The 12,971-nt window shown below is 35.3% G+C and overlaps 1 protein-coding gene across 1 annotated transcript in view; it reads left to right on the top strand.

The window, feature by feature from the left end:
* The first annotated feature begins 1,327 nt into the window (after positions 1-1,327).
* The window catches only part of TMPRSS15 (transmembrane serine protease 15), a 54,404-nt gene continuing 42,760 nt past the window's right edge, over positions 1,328-12,971 (top strand). Inside the window, exons 1-8 of the mRNA XM_035896489.1 lie at positions 1,328-1,472; positions 3,940-4,070; positions 4,373-4,440; positions 5,246-5,290; positions 7,185-7,327; positions 9,685-9,729; positions 10,576-10,617; positions 10,965-11,023. Of these exons, the coding sequence (XP_035752382.1) occupies positions 1,328-1,472; positions 3,940-4,070; positions 4,373-4,440; positions 5,246-5,290; positions 7,185-7,327; positions 9,685-9,729; positions 10,576-10,617; positions 10,965-11,023 (678 nt within the window). The remainder of the gene's footprint in view (positions 1,473-3,939; positions 4,071-4,372; positions 4,441-5,245; positions 5,291-7,184; positions 7,328-9,684; positions 9,730-10,575; positions 10,618-10,964; positions 11,024-12,971) is intronic.

Here is a 12,971-nt window from a genome sequence, read left to right as displayed (position 1 = left end):
CCCGCCCTTCCTCACAGGGGCTGCCCTGCAGCCCCCCCGACAGCCCCTGGGCACCTACACCTGGTGCAACTATCATGTAATTCTGCTAGATGTGGAATAACCTAACATGTATAACTGATACTAATCAAGGATACTACCGCCGGGCCAAGATTTTGATTGTGATTTAGAGTGCTTTAAATCTGGTCAGCTGTGTTGCAGATGCTTTCAAATATCCCAGTTCTCAAAGACTGGGCAGAGAACTGTTTTGTCATCCAAGAGACTTGTTTCAAGACTTTCTAATTTCTTCCCAATTTTTATTACCTTCATTTCTGACAATTTATAGGTAGCTAGAGCCTCTCTCTTCCAAAGATTGACTCAGACAAGTTTCCCTTTACTTTTACAGGCAGGAATATGGCTGGTTTGCTCAGATTCTCCAGTTCTGAAAAGAGAGCTGAAGAATGTCATACCATAAATCTGGATTTAGGACCTCTGATCCAGAGTCAAAACCAGCAGCTCACAAGACATGAAACATAAAATCAGTATGACGACTCTTCTGGATGATTTACTCAAAAGTTTTGACAGATTAAATTTGTAACAAAAAATTTCAGACTGGATAGTACATAGTTTGTGTAATTTGCTCTTGCTTTATTAAGGATGCAGCGCTGGCCATCCACAACACTTTGTCTTTATCAAGGGCTTGCATCCCATAGCACATTTATGCCTGTATAAAACAAGCATACATTTCATAATATTTTCTCTGGTTAGTTCTCCAGACATGTCATCAAAGAACCACGCCTTACACAATTTGTACTGCTGAATTACCGTTCTGTGCTGAACGCATTGCTGAACTATGGCATAGTACTAAACAACTCATTTGCCAGCATTTCCTATATATATAAAATTTGCTTTAAAGTTTTTAAGCAGAATGGTAAAAGATATGGGTTTCCTCATAACTGTACTTGTGAAAAATTATCAAAAAACCTGTATAAGTGGTAAATCCAACAGCAGTAGTTTATATTAATTTGCACTTAAAAATATCAAATGACAAGGAATAATGCAAATCCAGTGACTGACCTTACATTTCTGTGGCTTTGCTTATTCTTTATGTGAGACAATCTTAAGTGCTTCCATTCTGAAGAGATTTCTTTTCTTCATATTGTCATATCTTGTATATGAATATGACTGTTCAAGAAAGTTGTAAAAACCTATGTCAATGAAGTTTTATAGTGTAATTACACCATAAATTTACAAGCGTCTCCTATAAATATCTGTTCATGTGGATTATTACCCTCCCTTTCAGGTTGTGTCTTTTGTCAGTCCTTAATTCATACAAGGTTTCAAGACAGAAATGAAGCTGAAAAAAACATCTGATAAGAAATATGTTCCTCTTAGTTACTATGAAATTTTGTTTGCTTCTCTGGTTGCAGTTTTTGTGTGCGTTTGTGTTGGACTGATTGTACTTTCATGGTTGTCAATCCAGGAGTTAGAGCGAGGTAAGTAACCAACCTTTAACCTTTCCAGGAGTTCTTTAGCAGACATTCAGACTTTGAAGCCAGCGCTGTTGTCACTGTAATTATATTTCATATTTCATGCTATGTTTTTAATGCTAGGTTTGGTGGGGTTTTTTTTCTTTGGGGGCGAGTTGGGGTGTTATGTTTTCCTCTTCTACTTCCCTGGAAATTGATGTTAACAAAATAGGCAAAAATGCAAGCACTAGAAACACGTCCTTAAGCCATAGAAAAGAATTTTCATGGTTTAGACTTTGGGAAAGGTTCCTGGAATGTAATTCAAGCTATAAAGCTTTAGTTATTTAACTGGATTCATCAACCAGAGAAGGTAATATGGCAAATTGTGAATTTTTGCTTTTTGTCTCCATGTATGAGATTTGACTTAGAAAGACATTGATTATCCACTGAAATATGTGGGGAGCTACAGGTATTCTACATGTCTTGGAATATTTTCATTTTTATTTTAAAATAAAAAATTTAAAGTCATTTGTAAGTGTGTAAGAGAACCTGCATTAGACAGTCAGCTCCCAGCCCTATGTAAAGTTAAAGTCATTCTTAATATTTAGCCAGTGCTCAGAATGTGACAGAACCAAGCTACTGATACTTTAATAAACTAAATTTAAAAAAATACTTAAGATGATTTTCAAATGGAACTGAAATTTTGGTTTAAAGATCTTGGGCATATATGTTAACTGTGCCCTGGTAAGGCCACACCTGGAATACTGTGTCCAGTTATGGACTCCCCAGTACATGAGGCATATGGGGCTGCTGGAGAAATTCCAGTGAAGGACTGATGAGATTGTGGAGTCACCATCCTTAGACGTATTCAAAAGCTGTCTGTACATGGTCTGTAAGTGGCCCTGCTTGAGCAGAGCGGTTGGACCAGATGACCTCCAGAGCTCTCTTCCACCCTCAACCCTTCTGTGATCTAGATTTTTGATTGGAAGGAAAAGCATTTAGGTCTATGGAACCCTCACAGCTAATAGCAAAAAGGCATCTTGAAATGGTATGAAGGAAACAGGTTAGGCAAAATTTTCAAGAATTTTTTTTTTCATGATAGTGATTTTTGTAGCTGAAAGTATAATTCTGATACATTGAAGTTTTTGGTGCCTTCATTAACCGAACGTCCATACTATTTCATGCTGAAGTACCTGAAGAAAGCCATATTTTTTAAAAAAAATCCTGTTTTGTCAGAATAGTCATGTTTATTCCTTTAGTTGCCATTGTTTTTCATTCTAAACTTTAAAATTTGTTCTCCCTACTGACTTTCTTCCCCTCTTACCAGTCTACTATCACATTCCAGTAAAATAAAATGAGCTTATGTGGTATTATTGCGTCTAGCTAGAGACAGGCTTTAAATTAATTAATTAGGTTTTAGAAGATGAATAGGCAAGAATTTGATCATGTAAAAATAATAATTATAAAACATTTGAAAAAAATTATATTTGACATATATAACAAGAAAGGACCTTTGCTATTTAGAAACATTTGCTGAAACATATTTGCAACTGTTGTAAGGATAAAAGACCTTCAAAGAAGCTCAAAATGGTCTGTTCTTACTAGTTGATAGTAGCAAATTGGTGCCACTGGGCTGTACATTCGGTCACAAGCTGTTTGTTATAGTATTTGTCAGTTACCTGCTTTTGTGTTAAAACTTGTTTGGATGTTAATGCCTTCAAACACAACCTAAAAATACCACTGGTACTGTAACTGGTAAGCAAAAGGTATTTTCTATCAATCAACCACATTAATTCAGATCTTATTGGAAAATTTCCAGGGCGTTACACAGTGAGAAAATATGTTTAATATATAACGAATTCCTTTATGCATACCTCATATGCTGTAACATATTAAAATCAAGATTAAATTTGAAGTAAGGAGAGTTACCTAGTTTCCTCATAAATCCTCCCAACATTTCATGCAAGTATTGATAAGAAAGGTCAGGTCCAAAATAGTTAAACTAGTCTGACACTAGTGTTTCAGTGCTGTCATCAAAACCAGCATACATTTATGCATAAAGTGCACAGCATTTAATACAGAAAGTGTGTAGTAATAATTCCTAATATTTTTAATCCAGAACACACAAAAACCTCATAATTCACTAAATATCATTCTTCCCATGCATCTTTGTCCCTTCTGTTAGACGTAACTGGACATACCATTATCCCCTTTATCCATTCACCATGCTGGTGGAAAACAGTGTTTAAAACAGAACTGAAAGTAATGAGAACCAAGGACAAATAGTATTCATAAAAACATGTTTACAGTTGTTACTATTGTAAAAATTGAAAAGTGTCTAGAACAGTACTAGGGAAAACATTTCTGATTACAAAGAAAACCAGAAAACTAAAAGTTATTGTATTGATGATCTGTGTGTAATAAAATCTAATGTAATGTTTTTTATTTATTTCTACATAACTCAAAACATTGAATTCTATTTTTAATTATCTAGCTGAAGCATATGGGAATACTCATAAATACATGGGAGCATTTAAAATAGTCTCTGGGGCACCATTCACTCCTGCTCTGCAAAACAGATCATCAGCTGATTTCAAAGTCCTTGCCTTTGATGTTGAACACTTGGTAAGAACCTATTGGTTCTCTGGTTAATTCAAGAATGTGTGGTAGGTACATTAATTCCTTAACATGGCTTGTTGTTGATGGCTTTTTCCTCTGTCCAGAATGAGATATTTCGTGTCCTAAGCCTGGTCAGAACTCAATATATTCCTTATTTGTGAAATCAGTGAAGCATCAAAGAAAAAGTTCGCTTCTGTAGTCTAGATTTGGGAAGGAAAAACTATTTAGTATTAAAACCATGAATGCAGTGTGCAACTGGGTGTATTTTTAATTACTGTATTGGTTCAAGATTTCTCTGTTCCATTTAGATACAAGAAGTCTTTCAAGCAAGTGATCTGAAAAATGAATTTGAGAGATGTGAAATTTCCCAGTTCAAGTAGGTACAGTTTAATTAAATTTCGCAAATAAATGTCAAAAGTCCTCACTTAACTATTTCTCTCAAGAGTGCTTACCAATACCTTGCTTTTCAAGAGGTCCTTGTGAGCATCCTATATTATTCCTTTCACATCTTACGTCTTCCAAGTGCTGCTGTGGGAAGTTTGACACCAATGTGTTTCCTTTGGCAAAATTCCTTCTTGGACTCCTATAAGTCCATGCCTTGACCAAACCAGTAAGGCTAAGCCCTAAGACGAACTCACAAATTTTCTGTATTTTAAAGAATTACTAAAATATTTTTTTTTTACCCAAGGCCCTTGCCATCTAGAAGAAAGTTTAGGTTAGAGATCTGCTAGCAGAAGCTGAGATGAATGGAAATACACTCATATGTCCCTATGAACATGGATCCACTTAACTCATATTTCTTAGGGTGTTAGCAAGTGAAGCTGTCGTCTGACACCAGGTAAAGCTGCACCCTGTGTGTGCTAAGGAGTCCATAAAATAAGTACAGTAAGACCAGCTTAATTTATTAAAGTTTGTTTGACCTCATTTTTCAATATCCTATTATATTGGTTGTCCTACTGAAGATCAGCTGGAAAAAAAGTCCAGTATATGCAGTGAGGTCTATAGTGTTAATTCCATCTGCAATGTTCTTAATATGGCCCTGATTCAGCAAAACACATGTAATACTGTTTCCCATTCTTAAACAGTTTCAGAACACACTTTCACCCTATCCACATTATAAACTCTAGGGGAATCATATGCTTTTGTGTTGTGTTTTTTCTTATTGATTTTTTTTTCTACAGGAAATCTGAAGATGGCCATGAAAGATTCAAGAAGTCGGAGACTGGGTAATTGCATATTACAAAGTTTACTTAAAATATAGGCAAGAGACAATGATGTTATTAATTCAGAAAGTTCTTCTGTGGACAGTGAACAGATGAAACAATACATCTTTAGAGATTGGATAAGGCCCTTAAGAGCATATAAAGCTTCAAAACATATCTTTCCTCCAAAAACATCCTTTAGGATTAGAAGGAAAAAAATGTAATAGTCCTTGGAACTGTCAATTTAGAAATAAAAATGGGAAAGATAAGGACAGTGAAGTGGGTAGCAAACTAGCTCGGAAGGAAAGGATACCAGTTTGTGCTGAGCTTGCTTGTGGAAGCTCCTTAGAGTGGGGGGCAGATCTCACATTATCATTAGTAAATATATTTTTAAATAAAGAAAGGTCTGATGACACACAGACAGAGGTCACAAGATTAAGACTCTAGAAGAACTGGAAGACCTTGAGAAATGAATGATATAATTAGATGTCTTATAGGTGAGACCAAAAAATTAAAGAAAAGCACATGTTATATGATAGCAGATGATGCAGTTCTGTGATAAAATTTGGGCATCAAAGATGGAGATATCTCTGAGCCACTTGCTCAAGACTCTTTTTTTAAGTGATGGGGTTTTAGAGTTTTCTCATATGGTCAATTTAGATGCCTTTCTTAGGAGGAGATCAATTATGCCAAAGACCAGCTTATTTCTTTCCATCAACTACAATGGGAATCTAATTATATGCACTGTAAATATCTATACTTGGTACAACCAATTCCACCCCTGTATTTCGACACAAATATCACAGAAATCACAGACAGTCTGATGTCAGTGAATGTTGCATCTGACTTTTAATACATCAGTAAGGATCTCTCTTCATTTCTGCTTTGAAATAATACTTGAAATATTACTCTGTCTCAGAAATTATTTTCTAGTTGACTCTTTTAATTTAAAAAGTGCTTACCCCTTTGGGAAATGTCCTTGTAATTTCACCCTTGAAACCGCTAAGTCACAAGGATAGCAATAAAAGCTTTTGTTTGCTCAGCATGGCCTAGAGGTTATCAGAAAAATGTAAGAAGTTAAAGGGAGTTTTTCCATATATTGCAAACTGCAAACTATGCTCAGCAAAATGGTAGGATTAATCACCCCTTATCAAACAGCACTGCTGAGTCAGTTGCAATTGGGTAGTATAAATGAATAAGAGTAAAAAAGTTTGCACCTAAATTTAAATAAGTGGAGAAAAACTTTAACAAACGTCATACTTTGACACTACGTTAATCTAGCTACAAATATAAAACTTAATAATAGTATCCAGAAAGGATGGAAGAGGGCAATCAGACAACACTGCATAAAATTCAAGCCCTATAGAAGTTAAAAGTGGTTTAACCACTGATTTCAAAATATCTGTGCTTTCAGTTATTACTGTTTCCTTAAGAGAATCCAGGCAGTCACACAGCAGATCCTCACAGATGCAGAATCCACAGATGATGTTTGCTTTATAGAAGTGATCACTTCGTATTACATTTTTGTAACATTAATATATTATATAATTTTCATAACACTTCAAGGTTCACCATCAATATTTTAGGGCTTAAACTAGAAGACTTGTTTAATAATAATAAACCTAATTCTACTTTAGTTTATTCAAATTCATCTCCATTGCAGCAATAGATTTGAATGTTGTTTTGATTTTTTCCACAGTGAAAATAAGAGTAGATAATGAAGAAAACCTGTTTCTCTGGGGTTCAAACCCACTTGATAATTAAAATGTGTCATCTTTGCCAGCCACCACTTAAAAATACTCTTACTTTGCAAATGGAACCTGTCTTGGAATTAAATACTGTCTAGATGTTAAATCATATATCAGATTTACTTCGTTAGTCTGCGTAACTAACCACCTTCTATGTTTTGTGTTGCTAGTGTTGTCGTGATCTTCGACCTTTATTTTACTCAGATGGTACCAGTTGAGGAAGTAAAAAATGAGCTGGCTTCGGGCATCAATGCAAATAAAACTAATCTTACACAGAGTTTGAAAATTGATGTGAACAGCATACAAGTCACAGGTAATGCTAGTAAACTTTTTTCTCTGTCTAAATCATTGAGAACTACAGGTAATATGAATGAAAAGTTTGGCTCCCAAACAGCAAAGGGATTGTTACTTATGCTCATGGGTGCCCTCCTTCCCCCTTACAGAACTTTCAGTAGCAGCTGAAAGAACCATTCACAACCTCATCAACTAGAAAGCACGAGTCAGCATTGTGTATATTCACTAAAGAGACAGTAAAGGACAAAGTAGTGATTTCCCAGAGAAAAAACACTCAATTTCATCTCTTTTATGTAGCATAATATTTATAATTTCATTATCCCTCAAATTAAAGCAATTAACCCCCAACTGTGTTTTTTCATCACTAAATGCAATTATCAATATTTTTTTTTTGAAAAAATTAGGAAAAGGGCTCAGACTCACAGTGAGTGAAGACTCATTTATTGAAAAGATGTCAGTAAGAACAAAAAACGGTACACAAAGTGTGGCTTCTGGAGAAGTATGCCCAAGGAACTGACTGTATATTCCTCTAAAGCTTAGGTAAAGTGTAAATGGAAAAATAGGAATGTGGCTTTAAAGACTAGGTAGTTTTAAATTCTGCAAATATAAAAATATAGTGATTTTATGTAAGTTCTAGAAAATTTATCAAAGCCCAACAAGATCAATGGGAATCCTTGTTTTTACCTCAATAACCTTCAAAACAAACCTTCACAGAGGATGAGGATAAAACGCAATTTGAATCCTTTGAAGTGGAAGTTGATTAGCTGACATTTGAATACCTGCTGGAGATACTATTAAGTAGCAACTGATTGCCTTGAGAAGAGTGGGACATCTGGTGTGCAATGTCTCTTACGCTATTCTAAAAGGTGCATTTTTTACTAAGTACTTCAGATATTGAAAGGCTAAATTCAGAGTCTTGACATCTTTATATCACTATACTACTTGCACCACATATAAGAAGTTGTTCTAAATAACTGCACATCACTGTGGAAAGTGATTGCTCATTATACTTCAAAAATGCCACCAAAGAAAATTATGAAGAGCTTTTTAAAGGCTGTGTATCTATTGATGAACTTAGAACTAGTCAAACTTTTCTTGCTGTGGAAAATTGAAATGCCTCTTTTCGCATGCTATATATCATCTGTCCATTCTATCAGGAGTGCTTCAATAAAATAACAACTGTAACTAATTAACAATCATAATCATATATGGCACTTTTGCCTATATCTCAGTATGTTCTGCAAGAGAGTCTTATTCCCATTTAAGAGAGGAAGGGAACTACAACACAGGTGTGACTTGCTTGAAATCACAGTTTACACAGTCATTAAAAGTAACTTTCTTTGTTACATATTATCCCAGGTTAATTTTAACTCATTTACCTGATCTAAATACTGTTCTATAAGACACAGGTGCTCTGAAAATCTCCATAGTATAAAAAGTGTCAAAACGGAGATTTCCCAGGTGAAGACATTTTATATGCAAGGCAAAGAATAGGGATTGAGGATTGTAAGGTATTAATACAGACCTTTCTTCCTTAGGAAGATCATAGAGTTTGAAAAAATGCTGGGAACGGGGTGAGATGGTCAGAAGGAGGGAAGCGGGACAATGCTAGTGACTCAAAGAGAAATAATCACAGCTGATTGTTTTTTTTTTTTAACCTTTTGCCACCAAAGAAAATTATGAAGAGCTTTTTAAAGGCTGTGTATCTATTGATGAACTTAGAACTAGTCAAACTTTTCTTGCTGTGGAAAATTGAAATGCCTCTTTTCGCATGCTATATATCATCTGTCCATTCCATCAGGAGTGCTTCAATAAAATAACAACTGTAACTAATTAACAATCATAATCATATATGGCACTTTTGCCTATATCTCAGTATGTTCTGCAAGAGAGTCTTATTCCTATTTAAGAGAGGAAGGGAACTACAACACAGGTGTGACTTGCTTGAAATCACAGTTTACACAGTCATTAAAAGTAACTTTCTTTGTTACATATTATCCCAGGTTAATTTTAACTCATTTACCTGATCTAAATACTGTTCTATAAGACACAGGTGCTCTGAAAATCTCCATAGTATAAAAAGTGTCAAAACGGAGATTTCCCAGGTGAAGACATTTTATATGCAAGGCAAAGAATAGGGATTGAGGATTGTAAGGTATTAATACAGACCTTTCTTCCTTAGGAAGATCATAGAGTTTGAAAAAATGCTGGGAACGGGGTGAGATGGTCAGAAGGAGGGAAGCGGGACAATGCTAGTGACTCAAAGAGAAATAATCACAGCTGATTGTTTTTTTTTTTTAACCTTTCTTTCTCTGGGTTGCATAGACTAGATACTTTGCTATAAAAGGAGTTTATGATGAATTTGCTTTCTTCCAGCAGCTGCTGAAAATCTTACTACAATGACGCCTTTAACTTCATCAGGTCAGTATCTTTCCTAGAAGAGAAACTATTTTTTGTTACCAATCCAACATGAAGAAACATAAGACTTGCTGTTCACCTGAGAGAACTCAGTAAAGCTGCCTTGGCTGTAGTTAGGGCTTGGCTTGGCTGCTGGGGTCCAGTGATAGCCACCCCTCACTGTTTCTGCCTATTGGAGAGAGCAGGGATCTGAGGTCTGAGAGCTTAATTAGTGGGTCAAAGCAGAAGTTGGGACTCCCATCAACCAGCTGAGTCACAAATTGATATATTCGCAGTTTCAGACAGGAAGATGGGGCTGGGGAGTCCTACTCTGATGCTGTGGATACCGATATACTGAGCCATGTTGATTGATAAGGCTCTCCTTCCACCATCCCTGGAAGTCTTGTGATGACTGAGTGAGAAGCATACGCAATTCCTTGGTCTCAGAAATTCACTGAGTACAAACTTGCCAAAAGTCAGTCAGACAGTAGAATAACACGATAGGTGCTTTGTAACACTAGATGGGGGTAGAGTTGTCACATACAAACTGCATCCAAGTTATCACATAGAAATTCTCCAGGGCAGGGTACCAGACCAGGAACTTCAGGCAATTTATGTGAGCTAAAGAAATGCATTCATGAATAGAGGAGGCAAGTGTTTGCTGACAGTTTAGTTACAGCCATAACAACAAAAGGGTTATTATTTGTCTAGTTACAGGCCTGCTAATGTGTATAGTCCAAAGTGTACAATTACTACAGCTTGTTCCCAATGATACGGTTAAAACTGCTAGCATACAATTTTCCTCCTATCTGTCCCTTCCACTGGCATGCTATCTCAATGCTTTTGTTGTAACATGTCTTGTTTCCACAGATCCCACAACTCTAATTACAAGCTCCCTGACACCAACTTCAGGTCAGAACTCTTACATACCAGGGGAAGCCAAGAAAGCACTGCTGTTATTTTAATGGGAAATAAGGCCCAAATTCTTTTAAGTTATTGAAAAGCATGTGACTAGAGCTAAAGGAATGACACTTGGGTTCCACATTATTTTTCTTATGTTTATTGTGACATTTGACCTTCAGGATCAAGCCACTCAAGCTGGCATTACCATGTCATTACCTAAACTGGAGTTTGGGGGTATAAGATATTATGTAAATATAAGAGCAGACTAGCTGCTGCTTCATTCTGCCCACGCAAGCATAGAGCTGCTCCCAGAGAGCAAGAAGTACTAACCTTGGGTTGTGTTTGCCCAGGTTCAGAACAACTCACCACAATCAAGTCCTCAACATCTGCAGTAACTACATATGGGGAGAAGCAGGGAAGTTATATATATAACAGTCTGAGATCTTAGAGTTACACTGTTTGCGTACAGCCTTTTCTCCCACCACTCAATTCTTACATCCCATTCCTACAAATACACAATATGCAGGTTTAGCTTTGATTTGAGTAAGAAAATATCTTCAAAAAGAAGGACATTCAAGACTGTACTTTCTATGAAAATGGTATATGTGTTGTGTATATTGATGTATATATTGACACACAAACTGACTGCTCATTTTTTTCCCATTAGTTCTTGGTACTCTGTGAAAAAAAAATAAAATAAAAACCCCAAACCCCAAACATGTTATCAAACTCTCACATGACTTCCAATGGAAGAAAGCCAAAGCTGTCTGAATCTTTGAAATCCTCCCCTAACCTTATTAAATGGTGACAAATATATGACATTTATAGGTGTTATCAAATAGTTCTAATGTATTTACTGCCATTTTTTATTTGAGAATAGAAATTACATTGCAATTTAGGGTGATTTGTTCTTTAAAAAAAAAAAAAAAAGCCAAAATGTATTACTAGAAAATTTTCATTTTTTTCTATCCAGTAGGTGGCAATGCTGTTTAGTTTTCTGAGTTGAAGAATAAAACTAGAATTGATCATGTCATATGTAAACAATGTTTTCTTGCATATTGGGCTTGTGCAAAACATATTCCGAGGTTATTGGCTGAGTTTTTGTTCAGGGTCTAGAATGCAGTTTAATCTCTGCTTATCTGTGACAATTCATTCATTGGCACTGTACCACCTCCAACACTTGACTAAGGTACGTTTGATTTGCTTCAATTACAACTTGGGTGCAAAATGGCAGCTCTTTTGCTTTATGCTATCTGCATTACTAACACTGAATGTTTTTTGTAAAGCTCTTCGAAATGGTGCAATACATCCAAACCAATTTCAGTCTTTGTCACTTAAACTGATATCATACAATACAATATCATACAAGCATTTGCTTAGTCTCATTACAGAACTAACAGTTTTATGAAAAAAATAAATCAAACAGTAATGGTTAGAGGCTGCAAAATCAGTTTTACACATTAATATTTTTTCCTTCTTGCATGAGAAATTTTGACCTTTTCCAGTAAGCATTTACTGAAGTAAAGAAGAGGAACTGTGTGAACAGTGCTAGATGAATAGTTTCCACAGAATTTAATGTAATTTTCAAGAATTTTGAAATTAATAGTTATCCAAAGCTTATTTTAGCTGCATGGTTTTATTAATTTTAATAGGACCTACTTGAATTCCATATATGTCTAAGACCAAAACCATCTAAAGACTAAAAGAACATGTTTGCAGTGGATATACATTTATGCTCTAGGAAAATACTATTAGTGAGATTCCACAATTTTAAGGATCTGCCCATGTATTTTTTTGCAGAAATTTGCTCTTAATTTACAAATTTAATTTGCAGATCTGAAAAGAATAGGGTTTCTGATATTCCCAGTGTTTCAAAATACCATCTTAAAGGCTTTAATTTTCAAGGTATGCTGGTTAAAAAATGAGATTCTTTAGCATGCTGAAGTGCAACATCGTGACATGTTGAAGAAATTTAATTAAATTGTATTCAACTAAAATCAGAGATTTTTCACTGTTATTTAAACCAAAGTACAGTTTTCTCATGTTAATCAAGCATAAGAAATTGGAAAATGTCATTTATTATATTGCACAAAGTAGTTTATTTGGGTAGAGGAAGGAAATGTGAATTCATGGAAATTTTCTTCCAGCCCTACTTCAAGCTTTGTGTCAAACAATGTCACTTCTGAGAACTTCTTCCATTCTGTGCCAAATCTATCTTTTTAGTATGTGATATTTCATTCCAGGCTTCTAAAAATGCAGTTTTGTAAAACACAATAGAGTGGTTGATTTGATTTGTGCTAGAGTAACCAGAGGTTAAGTCAATTTTCCTTTGTAGTGAAAGTGCATTACTGCTGTGCTGTTAT

Source organism: Egretta garzetta, unplaced genomic scaffold (genome assembly GCF_000687185.1).
Source record: "Egretta garzetta isolate BGI_Z169 unplaced genomic scaffold, ASM68718v1 scaffold45, whole genome shotgun sequence".
In the NCBI taxonomy this organism is placed as follows: domain Eukaryota; kingdom Metazoa; phylum Chordata; class Aves; order Pelecaniformes; family Ardeidae; genus Egretta; species Egretta garzetta.
The sequence above is the reverse complement of the archived record's forward strand: the minus strand, read 5'-3'. Positions and strand labels throughout refer to the sequence as shown.